The sequence below is a fragment of the Cervus canadensis genome, chromosome 29, assembly GCF_019320065.1.
Source record: "Cervus canadensis isolate Bull #8, Minnesota chromosome 29, ASM1932006v1, whole genome shotgun sequence".
NCBI lineage: Eukaryota > Metazoa > Chordata > Mammalia > Artiodactyla > Cervidae > Cervus > Cervus canadensis.
Window position 1 is genome coordinate 5,371,186 of NC_057414.1, and position 22,772 is coordinate 5,393,957.

The 22,772-nt window shown below is 35.6% G+C and overlaps 1 protein-coding gene across 32 annotated transcripts in view; it reads left to right on the plus strand.

Moving 5' to 3' along the window:
- The window catches only part of DLG2 (discs large MAGUK scaffold protein 2), a 2,236,304-nt gene that overhangs the window by 1,408,910 nt on the left and 804,622 nt on the right, over nt 1-22,772 (plus strand). Inside the window, exon 2 of one of the 32 annotated variants that reach the window (XM_043451505.1) lies at nt 12,714-12,776. The exons of the other annotated variants lie outside the window; for them this stretch is intronic. Coding sequence (XP_043307440.1) covers nt 12,774-12,776 — 3 coding nt within the window. The 5' untranslated portion in view covers nt 12,714-12,773. The remainder of the gene's footprint in view (nt 1-12,713; nt 12,777-22,772) is intronic. 32 annotated transcript variants of the gene reach the window in all.

Sequence of the window (22,772 nt, forward strand, 5' to 3'; positions counted from 1 at the left end):
AGTGATCTAATAATAGGAATTAGAAAAGGTTTTTTAATAGTCATTTAATTAGTTTTAAACATATGTTTCTACATCTATCTTTAAAGTCTAGAGTGAATTTCTGTAAATTTGAGAGTGGGGTAGGTAAAAGCTATAGTGTGTGATTTTGTACACACCTACTGATCTCTGGTTAAGCCTCAGATTCTCAGGCTATGGTACCAGAATTTTGAAACCGATCTCCTAAAGTTGTGGTGAGATGAGATTAGATGATATATGTGAAACTATTTTATAAATTTTAATGGATATAGTAAAAATTAAATAATGGCGGTTCAGATGGTAAAGAATCTGCCTGTAATGCAGGATATCTGGATTCAATCCTGGAAATCCTGGAGGATCTCCCTATCCCTGGAGTGGATAGGGAATGGCTATCCACTCCAGTATTCTTGCCTGGAGAATTCCATGAACAGAGGAGCCTGGTGGGCTACAGTCCATAGGGTCAGACATGACTGAGTGACTAATACTTTCACTTCATTGTTATTAAATATCCAAGAAGGAGAAGTCTGCTTTTATAGAACTTTCTTCTCATTTGTGTTTTTCTTGTGATATGAACTATAGTTACAATACTATAATTAAATTCTGGGTTATAGCTATATGGTCATTAAGTCCCTAAGTTGTGTCCAACTCTTTATGACCCTATGGACTGCAGCACACCAGGCTTCCCTGCCCTCACCATCTCCCGGAGTTTACTCAAACTCATATCCATTGAGTCAGTGATGCCATCCAACCATCTCATCCTCTGTCACCCCTTTCTCCTTCTGCCCTGTTAATAACCATGAGTGCATTAATACTTAGAAAATATTAATTGGGAATATTTGCTTCTTAATATTAAATTTTAATGATTCTACAACTACAAGCCTTTTGATATATTTCACATAATCAGAATGCTTAAGAGACTCCATGTGATAATATAAATTCTTCATAATATAAACAGTATTATCAATCCCCTAAATTCATCTAGTGAATGTAATTTTTATACATTATTGGGCTTTTATTATGTTATAGTATGATACCTCTGTGAAATGTCACCAGAAATTATTATATAAACACCAGGACTTAAAAATATTGAAATATACTGATTGTTATATTAATGCTAATATTGTATCAATGTGATAATATTATGTTAAATTAGGTCTTTAGCTCTTTATTTAATATTAACAAAATAATAACTGAAAATGCTTAGAAAAGTTAAAAAGATATGCTTTTTTTCTATATATTTAAAATCGAATGTCATAGAAGAGCAAAATTCATTCATTCACTGAGCAAGCATTTGCTAAGTTTCCATCATGAAGTAGATGTTGCCCTAGTTACCAGGGATAAGCAAATGAAAAGAGGTTTCCTATTTTCAAATGCCTAAGCTAACTCCAACTCCAAATTCTCTTGAGAGAAAATATTCTCTGATATTTCTCAGAAAAGTTGAAAGGAATCTTCTTGGCAAAAACAAGGCATGTAAAAGGAGTTTTCTTAAAATGTGGCATGTGAGCATCAAACTGAACAGCTCTACATAAGAAAACTTCTGATGGAAAAATATCCTGGAGGAAAATCAAAGAAGCTTTGCTATTCAGAACTATATATGAATAGCATCAATTGAGAATATTTGCTTCTCAATATTAAATGTTAATGATGATACAAATATAAGCCTTTTGATTTATTTCACATAATCAGAATGCTTAAGAGACTGCATATGATAAAATAAATTCTAATATAAATTCTTCATAATATAAACAGAATTCTCAGTCCCCTAAACTTATTTGCTGGATATAATTTTTATACATTATTGGGCTTTTATTCCTGCTTCATTAGCAAACTTTTAAGCGTGTAATTTTTGTACATGGGTTGTTAGAAAATTGATATTATCCCCTGAGTATACTAATTTATAGGTCAACATTGTCCAGCTTATAATTTGGTTTTATGCATCTATCTTAAGTTTTAATTCCTTTTGTTAACACCACAGGTGAAACACAGGAACCAATGAATTTAAGTTTTTGTTGATGTTTTTGACGTATGCATTCTCTCTTTGGGGGTCACTGAAATATTTGAAAAACTTATGGTTAAAAAATAGTAATAATCTGTAGCTTTTGTGTGAAGCAGTGAATTTTAGAGATACTTATTAAGATACTTATTAGAGATACTTATTAAGAGATACTTAATAAGTAGAGGTACTTATTAAGAGATACTTATAGGTCTCTGTACTATGTATAGATCAGTAATCTATGGTCTACTCTCTTAAGATGTTTAATCTAGTAGAAGTGATGAGAGAAGACATCACCAGAGTTTAGGGCCCAAAGTAATGAGTCTCTGCACAGAGTGTGGTACTTAATGAATACTTGCGGAATGAATACATCAATAAAGTGAATAAATGCACAATAAATACTGACTAAGTGGATTATTTTTAGCAGATGTCTCAGGAAAATTTTCAGGGTGAAAGTGAGACATTTGGTAGAGGGGTAGAATTTGGACATGAAGGATTCCGGAAAGGAGGGACAATGTCGGATTTTACCTAGATTTTTTTTTTATTTTTCCAATTACTCTTTAGAATCTAAATATATTATAAATAAGTGATTAGAATTAAGAACCTAGTTACAGTACATACAAAGGAGCAACTTTAAAACCAGTACACTGGAAAGATTGAATGACTACAAAAAGAAACTCAGATGTAATTTGACTGCAGGTCCTCAGTGTCCCTAATAGAAAACATGAGCATAAGTCTGAGTACTCCATGCAGGCCTGTGTATATATTGGATTAGCCAAAAAGTTTGTTTGGGTTTTCCTACGATGTTATTGGAAAAACCTAAGTGAACTTTCTGGCCAACCAGTGTTTCTTGGTGGAAGGACAGTGCTTGAACAATCTTTGAGATTCCCCACCACCCTGAATAAACTCATTGAAAGGTAAGCAAATATTTGCCTCGAGAGAGAAGAATAGCAAATAGTTCAGGGATCTTGGCACAATGTATATTTCTTTTTCCCTAATGAATGATTTGTAGTGATTTAATGCATACTTACCATTTTCCTAGTAGTATACTAATTCTAAAAAAAAAAAAAAATTCTTAAACTTTCTTTTATTTTTATTTTACAGATGAGGTAAAACATATATATGTGTGTGTGTGTGTGTGTGTGTGTAACATACATTTAGTTATTTTGTCCAAAATTGTAATTTTAGTATCAAAAGTAAGATTTAAATATGTTTTCAGCCCTCAAGTTCAAGATCCCTCCGTATTAGGCTGTCTTTCACTCTTCAGTGAAAAAGTACAAAGGATTTAGAAGCAGAAACTTAAGTTTGAGTCCTGTTTCGGTCACTACTTAATGTTGTGACAATAGCTAAGCCAACTAGAGGCAAAGAACCTATTTAAGAAACTATTATAATAGACCAGGAAGGAGAAAATGTATACAAGTAGGATACTACCAGTGAAAGTAGAGATTGGAACAGATTTCAGAAAGTTTCTGAGGGTAGTCAAAGTATCTTGGTGACCAATGTGATATATTATCTTGGTATTTACAGTATTAATTGTATGGTCTTCTTTGTTTTCCTGACATCTGGTCTTTGGAGCATTGTTCTGGGAGAAACTATATAGGAGTTAATGTAACAGTAGCTGCTGTTCCAAACCCTGAGGTTTCAGGGACTTAATACAGTAGAATTGTTGGGTTTTTTTTTTTTTCACCCAACAGTCTAATTAAGGGTTTCTCAACCTTGGTACCATTAACATTTTGAACTAGATAAGTCCTTGTTGTTGGGAACCGTCCCATGCATTGTAAAATAATAGCAGCATTCCTGGCTTCTACCTAGTAATGCCCCCCTTTCCTCAACTGTGATAACCAAAAATATTCTGGATATTGCCAAATGTCTCTTTAGAGAAAAAAATCACTGATCTTATATATATGAATATACATATGTATATTCATATTCTGGTCACTGAGAACTTCCTCCACATAGGGGTACAAAAACCCAGCTTCCTTTCATCTTGAAGGCCTGCCATTGACCTCTGTACCAGCTGACAAAGGAGTGAGAGACCATAGGGAAAGAATACCTATTTCTCAAAAGCCTTGCTCCGGGATGGTATTCACATGATTCCTTTAAATCCCATTGGCATGAACCAGTCACATGGTCATATTTAGCAGCAAAAGGAGCCAGTAATATACTCCTTACTGGAAGTTGTCTCCTAGATACCACTTTCTGCTACAGAAAAGAAAGCACAAACTTTGGACTACTCGTCATCTCTGCCATCATTTGAACTAAAAGAAATTTCCCTAGTTATAGATGTTTGGAAAATCTTCAAATTATTTTCCTCCATTAAAGACTCACAAAACACATTAGCACTTTAAAGTCTCTGAAAAGCTCTGCATGAAATATATCTGTTCAACTTTGTGTAAATCAACATACCTCAAATGTATTTGACTTTATAGACTCTCTTCCTCAATTGGGTATTTTTTTTTTTTTTTAGTTAATATAGGTATTCTACTGAACACTGGAAAATGGTCATGTCTCTTACTTTTCCTCTTTTTTCTGCCAGTTTATTACTGGTTCGTTTCAAAGGTACTAGAACCTCAACCAAACAGTGGGCAGGAAGAAGCTCAAATTAGTAAATGACAACATAACTATAACCACTGATTTGTTAGTTTAGGAGACACTCTGCCTAGCCCTGTTTGTTGATTTAATACTGGCTAATAATGGTCAGTTTTTTAAATAATTGGACTTCTCTCTACCATTAATTTATTTGAGAAGCTGAATATGAACCAACACTCATGCATACTGTCTCCTTACTTGCTACTTTGTTTTGATGATTGCATAAGGTCAATTATTTAATACAGAAGAACAAAACCACTTCATTCATTATAATTCACTTAGGTAGTGGGGAATCCTAAAATTTTCACTATATTTGAGTTTCTTAATACCTGAATTACCTCAGGCAACTATAATGTTCTTTGCTGTTAGTAACCCATATTACAGCCCACTATGAAATCTCTCTACTGATTCCCTGTATCAACCTTATCGCCTTCATACTTCCGATTGCACACCCCCTGCTTCTTTCTTGTTATTTATGTCTGCACTTTACAACATATATCATAGTTTGCTCTATTCTCTATTATTTGTCTACCTTTACCTTGATCCCCAAATTACACAAGTTTATTCTTTAAATCTTGGTCTTCCTTAACTCATCACTCATTTAAACCCAGATACATTTTGTGATCATGTGTTAGGCAAAAAACAAAATGCTTACATGTAAAAGAGAAATATTAGAGATACAGGTTTCTATTACAGTATGGTAGGCAGAGATTTGGTCCCCGTGATCTCTGCCAATTGCTATCATTCCTGTGTAATGTCACTACGTTACATGGCAAAGGGAAATCTGTAGATGCAGCTAAGATTCCTAATAAGCTGACCTGCAGATAGATTATCTTGGATTGTCTGGGTAGGCCCAATATAATTTCAGAATCCCTTAAAATCAAGAGAGGAGGTCAGAGAGATCTGAAGCGTGGAAAGGACTGGCCTGTCATTGCTGTTGAAGGGCTAAGGGGCCACATGAGAAGTGAACCTGACCCCTGAGCTTCAGGTAAAAAACCGCAGCCTGGGGTGGTAACTCGGTTTATTCCAGTGAAACTCGGAGTGGAGAATCTAGTTACACCATGTCAGACTTGTGACAGAGAGAGATACGAGTAATAAATGATAAGTGTTTTAAGCCACTGAGTTTGTGGTTATATGGCAATAGAAAACTAAATCATAGGGGCCAGGTCAGTCCTTCCCTTTCCAGAGCTGCCATACTGGAATTCTTTTAAGCAGTGGGCAATTGTAATACTCTAAAGTTACATATTGATTCAAAGGAATTGCCCAATACGTTATTTTTCTAGATATTTTTACACTAAAAATGAGGTAATCCTGTTCATGACCAATAACGATACTTCCTCTCTTTTTATCCCAAACTGTACCTCTGTATGGACTTCCCTGGTGGCTCAGTGGTAAAGAATCTGCCTGCCAGTGCAGAAGATGTGAGTTCGAGCCCTAGGTCGGAAAGATCTGGAGAAGGAAATGGCAACCCAATCCAGTAATCTTGCCTGGGACATCCCATGGACAGAGGAGCCTGGTGGGCTACAGTCCATGAGACTGCAAAAGAGTCAGACATGACTTACAAGCTAAACAACCACCACCGCAACAGGGCTTCTGCATATTCTCTTCCATCAGTGATTTTTGTTTCTACTGATACAGGACTCTCTGTTAATATTATCTAACTAGTAGCATTACTGATGCTCCCCAATATCTGGTTCTCCTCTCCTTCGTGTGTGCATAGAATACATTTCCTAGACTTTTGGAGGTTAGGTAGGGTCTTGTGACTAATTCTACACAGTAGACTATGAAATTAGGTGGTGAAAAGCCCTTTCTTGACCTTTACCTTTTAAGAAATGGCCTGGAAAACTGCTCAACTTTAAAAGGATTTATGTATATTATCTATGGTGAAACAGATCACCAGCCCAGGTGGGATGCATGAGACACGTGCTCGGGCCTGGTGCACTGGGAAGACCCAGAGGAATCGGGTGGAGAGGGAGGTGGGAGGGGGGATCGGGATGGGGAATACATGTAACTTTATGGCTGATTCATATCAATGTATGACAAAACCCCCTGAAATGTTGTGAAGTAATTAGCCTCCAGCTAATAAAAAAAATTAAAAAAAAAATAAAAGGATTTATGTAAGAAACAAACATGTGTACCACTAAGGCACAGATATTCAGTTAATTTTGTTCAACAGTATAACCTACCCTGTCCTGACTAATGGAGGCAGAACAAGGATCAGTTCTACCAAATGACAATATTTTTCTAGGTTTTTGGATAATTCTTGATTACATAGAAATCAAACCAAGATATTATACCTAAAATCACATGCAAGTTTTCTAAGTTAATTTGTGTTGAATGAAAATTCAGAATGTGGTTTTTGAAAAGCAAAACTAAGTTTTGACAAGTTTTGAACTTGTATAGCGATTAAAAGAGGCACATGCTTAATTCCCCAGCACACTCTCTACTGTGATTCATACTCTTTGTCCTGTGATTTTCTTTGAAGTTGCTTCATTCTTTTGAAGTTCACCTTGAAGAACTGAGCAACTCTAAGACAGTCATTATTTCTTCACTCTGACATGACTAATAGCTTCTGCCATAGGTGACAGTTCTTTGCAATTTTTAATTTCTCTTTCTTTTCTTAAGATTTGTATTGAAATGTATCTTCTTCAACTGGATATGTTTATACCTATCCAGACATAATCACATTTATAATAAGTGGTAACTCTTTTCAGTGGATTATGTAACTGCCTGAAAAGATAGACACTCTTAAGATAAAACCAAGATGACTCCCTCTCACAGTCGAGCTGGAAAATGTCCAGCATTTGGTATTCAACAAGGGGATGAGGAGGAAGGCTGTAAATTGAATGTACTAGTTATGGGTCTCTCATAAAATTAAAACTAGCTGAATGTCAATTTCCAAACTGAGAATTCATAGGCACGTACTTTTTAAAAGTTGAGCTGGGATTGAAATCTGGGTAAATTACATTTTATCTAATTTTCAGCATTACTTTTCCATCTTGAGCTCCTAGGACATAGAAGCACTGATCTACAAAGTCTTCAGTGATTAGGCTTGGGCTCTCGAAGGATTTAAAAAGAAAAAAAAAAAAAAAAAAGGACAAAACACCAGTTTAGGATCTGAACTGATAGCTCAGCATTCATGTTAGTATTTGTTGTATTCCTTATCATCTTCTTTCGCCAGTTCTACTATATCTGTGCTTTTTTTTTAAACTAAATATTAAACATTATTTGTGTCTGTTTTTTAATTTTTTTATTTACTTATTTGGCTGCTCTGGGTCTTAGCTGCATCACACCAGGTCTTCAATCTTCACTGTGGCATGTGGGATCTACTCCTATGACCAGGGATCGAACCCTGGCCCCCTGCATTGGGAGTATGGAGTCTTAGCCACTAGACCACCTGAGAAATCCTTTATTTGTGTTTTTTAAATTAGTATTTTATTTCGTTACCTACAAGAAAGAATAAGTGGAGTAATAGTCCACTGGGTCATTTGATCCTTGTTTGTATGATCAGCGTAGCCAAACATTAAGAACAAATGAAGAAATGATTGTTATGAAATATAAGATTATATTATTTTTGGTACTGTCTCCTCCTTTAAAGCTACTGGAATAATAATCGCAATGGTTCTCAAATTTTAATGTACGCAGGAATCATGCAAATATCTTGTTAAAATTAACATTTTGGTTCAGTAGGTCTGGGTAAGTTCTGGAAATTTTTAAGAAGCTCCCTGATAATGCTAATGCTACTGATCTGTTCTTTGGTCCTTACTTTAAGTAGCTTACCTCTAATACATCCATTCACTCACTCGCTCATTCATTCATCAAAGGACATTTATTAAACCCCAATGTGAGATAGGCCTTTTAGATTTAAAGATAGGGCGTTTCCTTGCTGTTAAAGAGCTCCCATTGTAGCAAAGTTAAGCTCAAACACAAATAACTAAGGGGAAAAAAAGTAATGTAATTGAGATGACTACAAAAGCTATAGAAGGTCAGATAGGGAATGATTAATTCCTCTAGCAGTGTGGGAGAAGGTAGGAGCTGGCAATGGAAGACTTCCTCTGACCTAAGACTTATGGACTAGAAGTTCTTTCATTTTAAGGATTTATCGTTGCTGGAACAAGGCCTAAGGAATTGCTAAACTACATGACCAGCTATGCCTACAAGTAAAGAATACTAAGAATGTGGCTTGCAAGCTGACAGCAATTTCAGATAGGAACTATCCTCATCTCTCCCCACCAAAAAAAAAAAAAGTGAAAGCAAGTACAATAGTTAATTCAATTAAATGATCAATTACAAATGAGTCATTAGCCATTTATTTTCAATTCAGATTAAGAAAATTCAAATACTTACCTGATAGTTTTTATAAATTTTTGTTGTTGTTATTGAGTCACTCAGTCGTGGCCAACTCCTTGTGACCCCCATGGACTGCAGCACGCCAGGCTTCCCTGTCCTTCACTATCTCCTGGAGTTTGTTCAAATTCATGTCCATTGAATCAGTGATGCCATCCAACCATTTCATCCTCTGTTGCCCCCTTCTCCTCTTACCCTCAATCTTTCCCAGCATCAGGGACTTTCCCAATGAGTGAGCTCTTTGCATGAGGTGGCCAAAGTATTGGAGCTTCAGCTTCAGATATCAAAGGATTTGTGGTATACAAATCCTTTGATATCATTGCCTGCCCCCCCCAAAAAAAATTGCAAGAGTAGATTTATCTTTAAGTTAACAAAACTTCTGAACCCTTTATTTTAATAGCCTTTTCTAAGACCCTAGAAAAGATTTTAACAATCTTGTTTCACAATTTTGTGTCTTTAAAGAAAAAAAAAAAAAAAAACTCCCGAAATTATGTAAGATTCAGACTCCAGGAAATCTGACTCCGCCCCTGAAAGTATTCCCTCTATTGTAAGAATCATCACACATTTAGTGTTTGCTTTGAGGAATGTGTACTAGCATCACTATAATTGGTAAATGATATTTAATCAATTTTCATACAGTTGAGCCCTGCAGGTAATAAACAACCCAAAGAAAGAAACTCTCCAGGGATGATAAAAATTATCTCTTACCTCATGAATATTCCATTTGCTCATTTTCTACAGATGGATGATTTCATTGGAAAGTAATAGAAAAACTCAGAACAGCCTGCATGAAGTGAAGAGTGCTCAGTGTAGACATATCGTAATGAAATCAGCCTCTTAGCATAACTGTTGATATGCAATGTACTGAACCCCCTTTCTCGCAGGTTTATATACATCCATCCTCCTTCCCTGATATTAGAATGGAAGTATAGCATATACTCATGTTTGGAAATGTTGAAGCCATCTACCTATTTAATTTTGGCTAATGTGTCTTATCTTCATAATAACTGTCTGAATATAATTAGTGCTCTTTTCTCCTACACAGTTAAATTTGATTCTTATAGCCTAAGTTTCCTGTAGGTGATAAAACTGGATAAAATCCTTTTAAACATAGTTTAATATAATCCTAAGGAAGGTCTGTTTACACTTGGTTAAAATTTTTGTTTTATATTTTTTTAGTGTTACCTTTTGCCTAAGGCAGTGGGGGAAATTCCTACAGTAGGTGTGCTCAGGTAATCTATCTATAGGCTTTCCTTTTTTCTTTTTTTTTTTCCTTTTTTTAACCTTTTCAAAATTAAATTATTCAAAATAATTTTTGAAAGCTTCTATTGCATAAGATGTGGCACTGGTCTCAGTCTGGGACAGGGGTGGGCTATAATGAGTAGAATAATATTAAATTCCTGAGGCTGAAATAGATGTCATTTGCATCCATCTCTATGCTACAATGGAAGGACCATAAGAGAGAAATACCCAAAGCAAATGAGAGGGCTTAATTATAAACAGGAGCTTCTGTTTAGTCTATAGTCTAAACCATAGTTACTTTCTTACAGTTTATTCTTCAACGAGAGTTAATAGACATCGTATTTTTCTGTTAGTTGTTTCTATAGCTGTTCTTTCCTTTTCATCCAAAGGTATATGTTAGCAACCTGATTTCAGAGCTGAGTCAGAGCCTTTCTCTTCCTTGCCTACAGTTTTAAACTGATGTATAAATTATACAGCAAAATGGACAAATCTTGAAGTAGATCATTTGTTGAATTTTGACAGATGTCTACCCCAAATCAAGATAGAGTACTCTCATCATCCTAGAAAGTTCCCTGTGTCCTTTTCGGTCTGTACCCTCCCAGAAGCAGCCTGTGTTCTGATATCTTTCTGCATAAAGAGTATTGCCTGTTCTTAAAATCATATAAGTGGAATTATACACACATGTGTTTGTTCTTTTTTCACTCAGCATGCTTCAAAGATTTACCATATTGCGATGTGTATCAGGAACTTGTCCCTTTTATTGCTAAGTAGTATCCCTTTGTATGAATATATCACAACTTGTTTATCCATTTACCTATTAATAGACATTTCACTTTCCTATATTTTGCTGTTGTGGATAAAGGTGCAATGACGATGCTTATTTAGGGCTTTTTGTGAACATGTCTTATTTTGGGTAAATATCTAAAAGTAGAATTTCAAAATCATGAGGTAGATGTGTGTTTGACTCTAATAAGAAACCACCAGTCTTTAATAAGAATGTACCTGACAATTTTCAATATCGGTTGTTCCATTTTACACTCACACCAGCCATGTATGAGAGGACAGATAGTTCTGTATCCTTTCCAACATTTGGTGGTGGTGGTGGTGGTTTAGTCACTAAAGTTGTGTCCAACTCTTTGTGACCCCATGGACTGGGGAGCCTGGCAGGCTCCTCTGTTCCATGGGATTTCCCAGACAAGAATCATGAAGTGGGTTGCCATTTCCTTGTATTGTCAGTCTTTTTAATTTTAGCCACCCCAGTGAATGTGCAGTGGCCTGTCATTATAGTTTTGATTTGAATTTGTTTTGTGACTTACAATTTTGAGCACCTGTTTATCTATTTGTTGCTCATTCATATTATATCTTAGCCTGCAAAGTGTAAGTCTAAGTCTTTGACCATTTTTTAAAATAAACTTTTTATTTATTTATTTTTTCAATTTATTTTATTTTATTTTATTTTTTTATTAGTTGGAGGCTAATTACTTCACAACATTTCAGTGGGTTTTGTCATACATTGATATGAATCAGCCATAGATTTAAACTTTTTATTTTTGAATAATTATAGATTTACAAAAAAACCTGGAAATGATAGTACAGAGAGCTTCTTTATACCTCTCACCCTTTTGTTTGACTGATAACATTTTACATTTCTATGGTATATTTGTCAATATTAGGAAACCAACATTGGGCTTCCGTGGTGGCTCAGTGGTGAAGAATCTGCCTGCCAAGGCAGGAGACACAGGTTTGATTCCTGGGTTGGGAAGATCCCCTGGAAAAGGGAATGGCTCCCCACTCCAGGATACTTGCCTAGGAAATCCCGTGGACAGAGGAGCCTGGCAAGCTACAGTCCATGGGGTCGCCAAAGAATCAGACACCACTTAGCAACTAAACAACAAATGGGATATCTATGTGCCATTCCTGGCAGTGTTAGTCTTTATCACTTGGTTAAAAAAATGTTTTTAGGTTCTTACAAGGGACAATACTAGGGAGTAATTGTATGTATATTACCCCTATACAAACATAATAATCTATAATTTATATATCTATTCATTTGAGTGCTGATTCTCTATATGAACATGAGTTCTTATTGATGTCTCTGACTCTAACCCAGTTTGATAGGATTTATTATAGACTTCTTCTCTTGCTTATCCATAACTTCCCAACTCCCTACCCCCTGACAGTGAGAATCCTGCCTCCCACCATCTGCTATCCATTTACTTATTTAATACCAGTGCACATGTAGTTTCAGACTTTTTGTCTTGAATCCCTGTAAGAAACAAAAGCATCGGAGTCAGTGTTTATGTCCAGTAAACAGGTCTTTTATTTTTAACCATATAGTTTCCAGCCAGAACAGCATTTTCCCCAGTTACTTAGGTGTCATCCATTTTTTGCATTTAAAAAAAAAATGTGTTTTCTTTTTTATTATTCATCTGTAAGATTTATATATTCAGATTGCAGTTTGTTTTTAGATATTTATTTGCAAATATTATTTCCTAGCCTGTTACTTATATTTTTATTTTCTTCACAGTGACTTTTGACAAGAAGAAGTTGACATTTTTATGAAGTCCAGTTTATCAAATTTTCTTTTATGGTTAGTGCCTTTTGCATTCTAAAATACCTTTGCCTATCTCTAGGTCACAAAATTCTTCTTTTCAAATGATTTTTAAATATTTTAATCTATGAAATGTTTAGTTCTAACTTTTATATGTATATGTCATTAACCCATCATGAATTTTTGTGTGTGATGTGAGATAGACCTTGAGGTTCAGTTTTGCCTGTACAGCTATCTAGTTGATCTAGCATGGTTTATCTACACTTTTTCACATCTTAAACCTCGTGCAGAATTTTTCTACCTCACTTTACTCTCTTCATGTAAGTTCTAATTTCCCTGATAGTGATAATAGGTTAGCACTCTTTCTGTACTTTTCTCTCTTACCCCTAATTCTTTTTTAAAAAGCTTTAATTTTGTATTCGCATATAGCCAATTAACAATGTTGTGATAAGTTCAGGCGAACAGTGAAGGGACTCGGCCATACATACACATGTATCCATTCTCTTCCAACCTCCTCTTCCATTTAGGCTGCTGCATGTTAATAACATCAAATAAGTTCCATGTGCTATACAGTAGGTCCTTGTTGGTTATCCATTTTAAATATAGCAGTGCCCATCTTACCCCTAATTCTGATGTGCCATTTATTTGACTATTCTTTGCATAATTGTCATGGTTTTGTGTCTGTTTTATAAGAATCTGTACAGTTTACCAATACATTCAAATTTTATTCTTATATTTTGGTGTTACTCAACATTACCTATAAACGAATACGGTTGTGACAGTATTTGTTCCCTTGTGCTCTCCTACAATTGGAGTGAACTGTCGATTGAAGGCCCTTCAGTGCATTTCTGTTTCTTTACAAATAAAATCAAGAAAAAGATCTGTTCTCCTTTTATCAAATACATTTCCCTAAAACTCCTGCTTCTGAGAATTCCTAATAGGCAAAGAAATGTCAGTAAGTGTAGGCTATAACTTCCTGCATTTGGCATTGAAAGCATTATGACATCATAGAAAGAACAGCACAGGCTTTAGTTTCTGAAGAATGGGAGTTAATATATACTTGCTACCATTTTCTCTTGCATGACCTTGGGCTAAACATGCCCTGTGTATAAAATGGGAATAATGTATTTACTTCAAAGAGTGGATGCGAATATTAAATTAGTTATCAAGCCAGACTATCTATACCTAAACAGAAGTGATACAGGAATATACTCAAACCAAAGGAAAGAAATGGCTCATTTTCTTAGGTCATTATGCAGAGGTTTAAGCGAGAAGTATGCTAGTATTACTTTCATTTCTCCTGTATATTTAATATACTTTGGATCATCCTTAGTATCAAATTATTCAACATATGGTCCAATTCCTTGTATTTAAAAATAGATATTCATTTGAGCTTTATTTTGACTTCTGAGCTGAGAAAAAATATCATATACAGAAATTAAATGACAGAATCAACTCCTTTAATTTATGATAAACTCTACTGGTAAATTAACTGGAAGTCAGCCTTCCTGAAATATCACTTGATTATATTATTTAAAATTCTTCAATAATTTCCTGTTAACATCAGGATAAAATTCTGTTTTCCCGAACTGACTTAATACTTTGCAGCATATCCCCAATATTAAACTTCATACTTCCTCAATAGAATGGCTTTTTTATACCTCCTTTAATTACCATTTACATTCTTTGTGAATCATTCTGACATCTTCACACTTTCTCATGCAGCTTTTCTTGCCTAGAATTTCCTGTCTTCTCCTTTCAAATAGAGACAAAGGAAGATATTTTATTAAAATGCCTATAATATTGCAGCTCGGATCATAATTTCAAGTAAACCGGTTGGAGCATTTTAGCTTGACCATTAAGAGGCTGTATACTCTATTATTCCCTATAGAGTGTAGGACCCAGAGCAAACAATGGTATGTTTCTTTCCAAGGTGAAATTCAAATAAAGTCAGATATATGGATTTAATCCATATATTTAATGGACGGGGCTTCCCGGGTAGCTCAGTTGATAAAGAATCAGCCTTCAATGCAGGAGACCCTGGTTTGATACCTGGGTCAGGAAGATCCTCTGGAGAAGGGATAGGCTACCCACTCTAGTATTCTGGTCTGGAGAATTCCATGGACTGTATAGTCCATGGGGTTGCAAAGAGTCAAACACGACTGAGCGACGAAAAGGGGAAAAAAATACCGAAATATTCCGTGGAAGACAGCGAGAATTAGTGACGTTCACTTTTCTCTAAGGATGGATGGTTCATTATTAAAAAAAAAGAAAGAAAGAAAAATTACACACTTATTCATTATTTAGTATGTGCCAGCCACGGTTCTAAGCACCTTTTAAATATGTTGACTCATTTTACCCTCACAGTCTGGTCCAGAGTCCCTCTTGTAATCACTACTGTTCACTTTCTGTTGAGGTGTCTTTTCTCTGGGCTGCTTGTATGTTAGTTTAGAATCTATGGATCCCAGGTCAGTTGACCACTAGGAGATGGGGCTCGTTGTTTATTCCTAAGATCAGTCGCCCTGAGTCACTGTTTAGATCCTTGGTTGTATGAAGTCTTCCCCTAAGCTCCTGCCAAATTTGGGGGCCTTGGATATTGTATTATTATTCTCCAGGGATGACTTTTTAACTAAAAGATTCCATCAATTATGCTGCCATGTTGATGCCCCTCTATTATCACCCATACCATAGGTGCTTAATAAATTCTTGTGGATTAACGAGCCAACTGCATTCATTGTCCACCACTTAAGAAATAGAAATCAATCTTCAGTAGATTAAAAGTGATTATTTTAAAGCAAACATTCAATAAAGTAATTTATGATGTTGAATCAATCCTGATTTTATATAAGAATATTTGCTTCTTTCCCCAGACATTTTCTGAGGAGTAGACATAACCTAAATAGCAATTTGTATTACATTTCTCATGAGTAGGAACATGTACATTGGGGGCCTGTCAGTTGTCAATACAGTTTAATTTATAAGGATTCTTTTTTTATTAAAATTGTCTTTCTTTTCCAATTTCTTCTATTTAAAAGAGAATTTCTCTTTATAGAGAAGGCCCATGTGTTCTTTTTATGTGTGTCTTTTTTTTCCCCCCAATGATAGACATTAGGTGCTGTTAACTTTATTAAGAAAGTGTTTTAGACCTCTCACTCACTTGCTCACTCACTCTTGGCAAGCCCTTAAATTATCTTATCATTACATGGAGGACAAATTTTAAAAGTTATACCAAAGACAGTATCATATTTATAATACTCATCCACTCCTGATGACTTTAAAAATGCCCTCTTATTTTTAAAATATTAAAAACATACTTTCTTTTTACCCAGGGATGGGAATATTTAAAACATCCTTCCCTTTTATTTAAACTTTTTCCTGTTTTCTGGATCATATAAATTCCCTAATTGTAAAGTACTAATAAAAAGGATTCCAAATTTTCCTGAACTCAGATTCTCATGGGCAATAATAGCATCTTAGTGGCACATCTAACCTTTTTGTGTTCCTTTAAATTTTCACTTTTGTTCTAGCAAACCTACCTGGTGTTATTAGAATACTCCATTTCTATAGCAGGATTGGGCTAGTTGATAATAGTTGCCAGGGGAATTCCAAGATGCTACTCCATACTTGGGTTTCTTAACGTTCAGATTTATTTATTTTTTTAAACTTCTAGTGGAAGATTTAACAGGCGGTTTTATTTGCAAATTACAGTTTGTTCTTGAGCTGGCTGCCAGAACGGGAAGCTGAACTAAATGTCCACAGTTCTCCCTTCTACCATCACTCTCTCTACCCACTTTGTAAATTTAAGTAGCAGACTGTATTCAATTGTCAATGATAATTTATTAACTGATATTAACCATCTGTCCCAGGATCCCTGAAAAAAATTATTTAAGCGTTTAGATAAAGGTTTTCTTTATGAAAATGCCATACATGGCAAGATAAAACATTTCAGAAAGTTCTAACTTTGGATATTTATAACAGTTCATGAACAACAAGCCTTTTTTAGTTCCCACTTAAATGACCCTCTAAAAAAAAAAGTTTGGCCAATGCTTTCTTAAGAAATGGTGTATATGTTGTGAGATAAATGTTCTGTGCAATTTTTATTGCAGTTTTTGAAAAGAGAGTAACCTATCTTGTCCAAAGATTTGGTGGTCTTTCCTCTTACAGGGCAACCATATCCAAGTTATTTTTTGCTCTTTTTTTTCCAGCTAAAACCACGTACAGTATGACCAGAAAGGAAAGACTAAGATAGTCCACGTGAATAATTCTGTCAGGAGTCTGATCTTGCAAAGTTCATGCAACCAATAATTTTCCTTTAATCTTAAAATTTCTGATAATTGTGAGTGTTTGGGATGTTGAAAAATGAAAACAGAAACAAACCAGAACCTTAGAGATCATTACCTATGATTAAATTTTTAGATTTTAGATTCAGAAACTGAGGCCAAGTGGAAGACAACTTTTTTCCAGATTAGATTCAGGGCTAGACTCCAGGCCTCCTGCTTTCCAGACCACAAACCAGGGTGCAGTTTCAATGAACAAACTTTTCATTTTTTATCCTCTTTTTTGCATCTGATGTTCTTTGCCGTTCTCTTAAAATTGTTTCAAAGACTGCTCAGTAAATATTTAATTGAGCATTATTGTTCTTTTAATATACATACTACTAATTGACTAGTATTTATTTTTCTTTTTAACAATTTCAGAATCTCCCAACTAGTTTTCATAGGATAGACCTATTTCCTACTTGCATGAAATCTTGAAAGGAATGTATCAATGCACAAAGAAGTGAGGGAAATAATTTTAAATGTGAAGAAATTTTTGAGAATGAAGAAATGCCACCTAGCCGTCCTTTGCTTTTAGCTCTAGAATATTGCATGTGCATGCTTACTTGCTTTAGTCATGTCCAACTCTGTGTGACCCTATGCACTGTAGCTTGCCGGGCTCCTCTGTCCCTGGGACTCTCCAGGCAAGAATACTGGAGTGAGTTGCCATACCCTCCTCCAGGGGATCTTCCCGACCCCGGGATTGAACCCATGTCTCTTATGTTTCTTTCATTGACAAGCGGGTTCTTTACCACCTGGGAAGCTCCTAGATAATCACAGATCTCCCAGCAAGGAGTCCCTGCCGGGCTTCCAGAGAGCCCAGGCAGTTGTTATTTCATAGACTGTACTAGCCCACTTTCTTTTCTGAGAGAGGAACGTTCATGTTCTAAAAACATTAAAGTGTCTGAAAATTACAACCATAAATTACTTCAGCAAAATTGTGTATGTGCCTTGCATGCATGGTTTGAGTTGGCTTCTGGTTCCAAATCTAACTGGGTAACAATACAGTATATCAAATTAGATCCATTTTGGAAAATACAAAAATACAACTTACACTTGGCTACATTTTCTAGTCATGGTAAACTCTTTGTAGTCCAACAAGTTTATCAGATACTTTCTCTTTGTTTCCTCTTGGTGTTTATGTGTTGTTGTTGTTCAGTCTCTAAGTCATATCTGACTCTTTGTGACCCCATGGACTGTAGCACACCAGGCTCCTCTGTCCTCCACTATTTCCTGGAGTTTGCTCAAATTCATGTCCCTTGAGAGGAGGATGCTACCTAACCGTCTCATCCTCTGCCACCCCCTTCTCTTTTTTGCCTTCAGTCTTTCCCCACCTCAGGATCTTTTCCAATGAGTCAGCTCTTCACATCAGGTGGCCAAAGTATTGGAGCTTCAGCTTCAGCATTGGTCCTTCCGATAAATATCCGGGGTTGATTCCCTTTAGGATTGACTGGTTTGATCTCCTTGCAGTCCAGGGGACTCTCAAGAGTATTCTTCAGCACCACAAGTTGAAAGCATCAATTCTTTGGCACTCAGCCTTCCTTATGGTCCAACTCTCACATCCATACATGACTGCTGCCTACATGATTATATGGCTTCTGAACACGATGTTCATGTACTTTGAGCCATTTATCTAGACACCTAGAGAATGTTCATCTCCATTTTATTTTCTGTTCATCCTTCAAGACTGTGTAAGCATTGCAATCTTGGAAAAAAATTTTCTTGGATACCTCCTTTGCTCCAGTCAAGGCTGTGTGTATCATCTGCAGACTCCCACAGTACCATCTGTCCACCTTTATCATGATCCTTTCCGTATGGCGCTGCCTGTATTTCACACCACTTTTTTAAGATTTTTGAAAATTTAAGTCATAATACTTTAGCATTGATCATTCATTGGTCCTAATATTAGTACTGACTCTGAACCTACATTGTTCAACATCTCCAGAACATGGTAGGCACCTGAGACATATATGAGTGAATGAATAAGCAGATTTTATTAATGGGCTTCATAGCCCATTAATACTATTACTTAATAGTATTACTATCAAGTAATTAATACTTAAGTATTAAGTAATACTTAATACTATTACTATGCCATTAATACTAATACTATTACTTCATTGCCCATTAATACTAATACATCTTACTATTCTTGGTTCAACTTTGAACATGGTGAAACTTCAGTGACACTCAAAAAAATTTTCTAAGAGAGCACTCAAAAAAATTAAATTCTTAATTTTTAATCATTTTATGAATGATTGCTGCCAGCACACTCAAGGCCTTGTTTCAGTTTTTCTTTTTTTCCCCCCTAATAATTCTGCTTTTTGGCTTAAGGGGCTGCTCATTTAAGGGTGTTTTTTTAGCAAAAGAATAAACATGTGTTTGTCAGTACTTCCTTGATGGACAAGTAGGATGAGCAGAAGGGAATATTGAAGGAGAGATGTGGCTTTGGGGTTGCAGTTTTGAAGCCAATTTGATGGGGTTTTTTGTTTGGTTTCTTTTTTTTTTTTTCTTTTTGGTTTTTTTAAGGAGTGCATCTTGTCTTAAGTTTTCACTCCAGTATTAGCTCAGTGGGAAAACATTTTCTTGCAAAACTGATGAAAATTTGTTGAAGTTCCCATTTTTTCAGTGGGAATCCTGAACCAGGAATCAAAAACTATAAATGGCCACCCCAACTTCCTAACCTGTTCCCTGGACTTGGTCAAGGTACTTAACCTCTCTAAGCTTCAGTTGCTTCCTATATAAAGGGCTAAAATCATTTCTTATTTCATAAGATGATGTATGTGAGAACACCTTGAGATATTATTATGAAAGATGATTTATTATTTGAAATGTGTCTGAAAGTGAGAAGTTGAAAATTTTAAAGTGTATAACTGCTTTGTTTTTAAGTCCAAGTGGCTTTCTCAAGAGCCCGAAAGCATTTTCCGGCTCTAGTAACTAAATTGTTGGCCGGACAGTTCATTCTCATAAGAATAAACTGTTTGCATATTTGGATACTGGTAAGTTTATAGGACTGCACGTTTAAAATGACCAGAAACCAACAAAGTAATTGTATCCTAGTTAATCTGGGGAAGGCTGAATGCTGTGGACATTCTGCTATGATTTTAGGCAGTAGTGGTTACACTTACAGTCTGTCTAGAGATCTCTTCTAGAGAATACATGCCATGTTGCCAAGGTAATTGACTTTATGTTGAGTACTTTGTTATTTTTTTATCTTATGTTTAAAGTGGTTTTATATATATATATATATAACTAAGAGGATATCAACTAGTAGTTTTAAGTAGTCTGCAGGCCTTTACTGTGACCCCTCCATTAAAGGTATCCATCATGGACTGTAACAGGCAAGCAGTGTAAAGCAGTCACCATTCTTTTTCCCTAGAACGATGTTCACATAGGCAGACTCTGCTGACGACATACCAGGTTGTTGTTACTTAGTCACCAAGTTGTATCTGACTCTTTTGCAGCACCATGGACTATAGCCTGCCAGGCTCCTCTGTAATGGAATTCTCCAGGCAAGAATACTGCAATGGGTTGGTTGCACTTTCCTTCTCCAGGGGATCTTCCCAAACCGGGGGTCAAACCCACTCCTCCTGCATTGGCAGGCATATTCTTTACCACTGAGCCACCAGTGAAGCCTGGCATACCAAGAATACTTAGCAAAAACAAGGGGAAAATTCCTTTAAAGTTAGACGTAGAAAAAATAGGTTATTGGTTTAAGATGTATTTTCTCTTTTGGTTTTAAGGTGCCCGAATTCCAAAACAGCAATTGGGTGAAATAGTCCTTGGTCAGGTTTGATTCATAGCTCAAATAAGAGAGAGGCATCTTTTATTCCTTGTGATGACAAGGGACAAAATCCATACAAGTTTACCACCTCTGAATCTTTCTAAGCCCCTTGATTTCGAAGAAAATTGACAAACCACCCTCAAGAGGCCTTTAAAAGTGACTGCGTGCTCTGAAAATGGGAACTGCATTTTATCTGTCTTCTTTTGTAAGCCTAGATAGCTGGAAAAGTATTATAAAGATAATTAATATAGTAGGAATATACCAGCTCAGTTCTTACCAATTTTTAACTAAGAAAGAATGCTATCATTTTATCACATTGTTTCAGTTGAAAATATCAACATCTTAAGATACGTGTGTGTCTAATATATATAATTTTATACCGGTATGTGCATATATACACATATATGTACGTATCTCCAAGGATATTTACGGGTCTTTAAACCTCAGTTTCAAATGAAGTAAATGCTTTTGCAGGTCTTTAAACCTCAATTTCAAGTGAAGTAAATGCCCATAGCACTCACCGTATTTCTCTCTATTTACAAGGATAAAAGCAAGTTGAAATAAACAACAGTGGTACTTAATTCTTTTCAGAAAAGTATTTCTCAATAATTACTATTCATACTTACAGCTCTGCTACTAGCAGGTAATTTTAGCTCCCAGTCACTTACTTAAGCTTATTTATTTCTGTTTCGAAAGTAATTTTCCAGCTTTAATGCAATTCAGCATAGCACTGCTATTTTAATGAAGCTGATGATGCTGGCAAATTGATTACATAAATAAACTGTTTACAAATTCATTCTCTATCATTTTAATTTTATTTGGAGCCTGTAACTCCAACCGAGTATATAGGTAGAAACGGTGATCTTAGACAGTATATATTTACTACCTAACAGATGTACAGTTCTGTGAGCCCCTAAGGCTGATTTTAAAAATGTCTAGAAACGCTCCCAACCTGAAAGGTTTGGATCTGACAAAATTCAGTTTAACATATATTTATTGAATACCCACTGTCTACCAGATGCTCTGCTAGGCACTGTGTATAGAAAGATGAATAAGAAATGACTCCTGCCCCTGGGGAGCTGGAAGTCTAATGGACTAGGGAAATAGACAATTGCAGTGTAGTATAATTATAATAAGTGCTATGAAGATAACAATGATACAGATTCAAATAATAGTGGAGGATTTTTATATCCATGTTCATGAGAGGTATTGGTTTGTAGTTTTCTTATCTAATACTGTCTTTTTCTGGTTTCTTGTTTAGAAAATATGTGTATTCAGGTTTTCTTTTTCGTTTTTTTGTGAATTTTGGCAGATTTACTTTCAAGGAAATGGTTCGTTTAGGTTAACAAAGTTGGGGGAACAGAGTTTTTCATAATATTCCTCTATTATCCTTTAATGTCCATGGGATCTGTACTGATATCCCCTCTTTCCTTTCTGATATTTAGTAATTTGTATCACCTCTCATTTTTTTCTCATTTAGGCTGGCTTGGTGTTTGTTGATCTTATTGATCTTTTCAGGGAACTCTTTTACTTCTGTTGATTTTCTCTATTGATTTCCTTTATTCAATTTCATTTTCTGCTTTTTTTTTTCTTTCTTGTCTTGTCTTTGGTTGTTTTTCATTTGATTCACTCTTCTTTATCCAGTTTTCTAAGGTGGAAGCTTAAATTATTGATTTTAGATCATACTTTCTTTTCTTATATGTGGTCAGTGCTGTACATTTCCCTCAGAGCACTGCCTTTTTGTTCATTCCTCACTCACTAATTTGTGTCTGACGCTTTGCGAGCCCGTGGACTGCAGCACACCAGACTTCTCTGTCCTCCACTATCTCCTGGAGTTTGCTCAGATTCATGTCCATTGAGTCCATGATGATATCTAACCATCTCAACCTCTGCTGCCCCTTTCTCCTTTTGTCTTCAGTCTTTCCCAGCATCAGG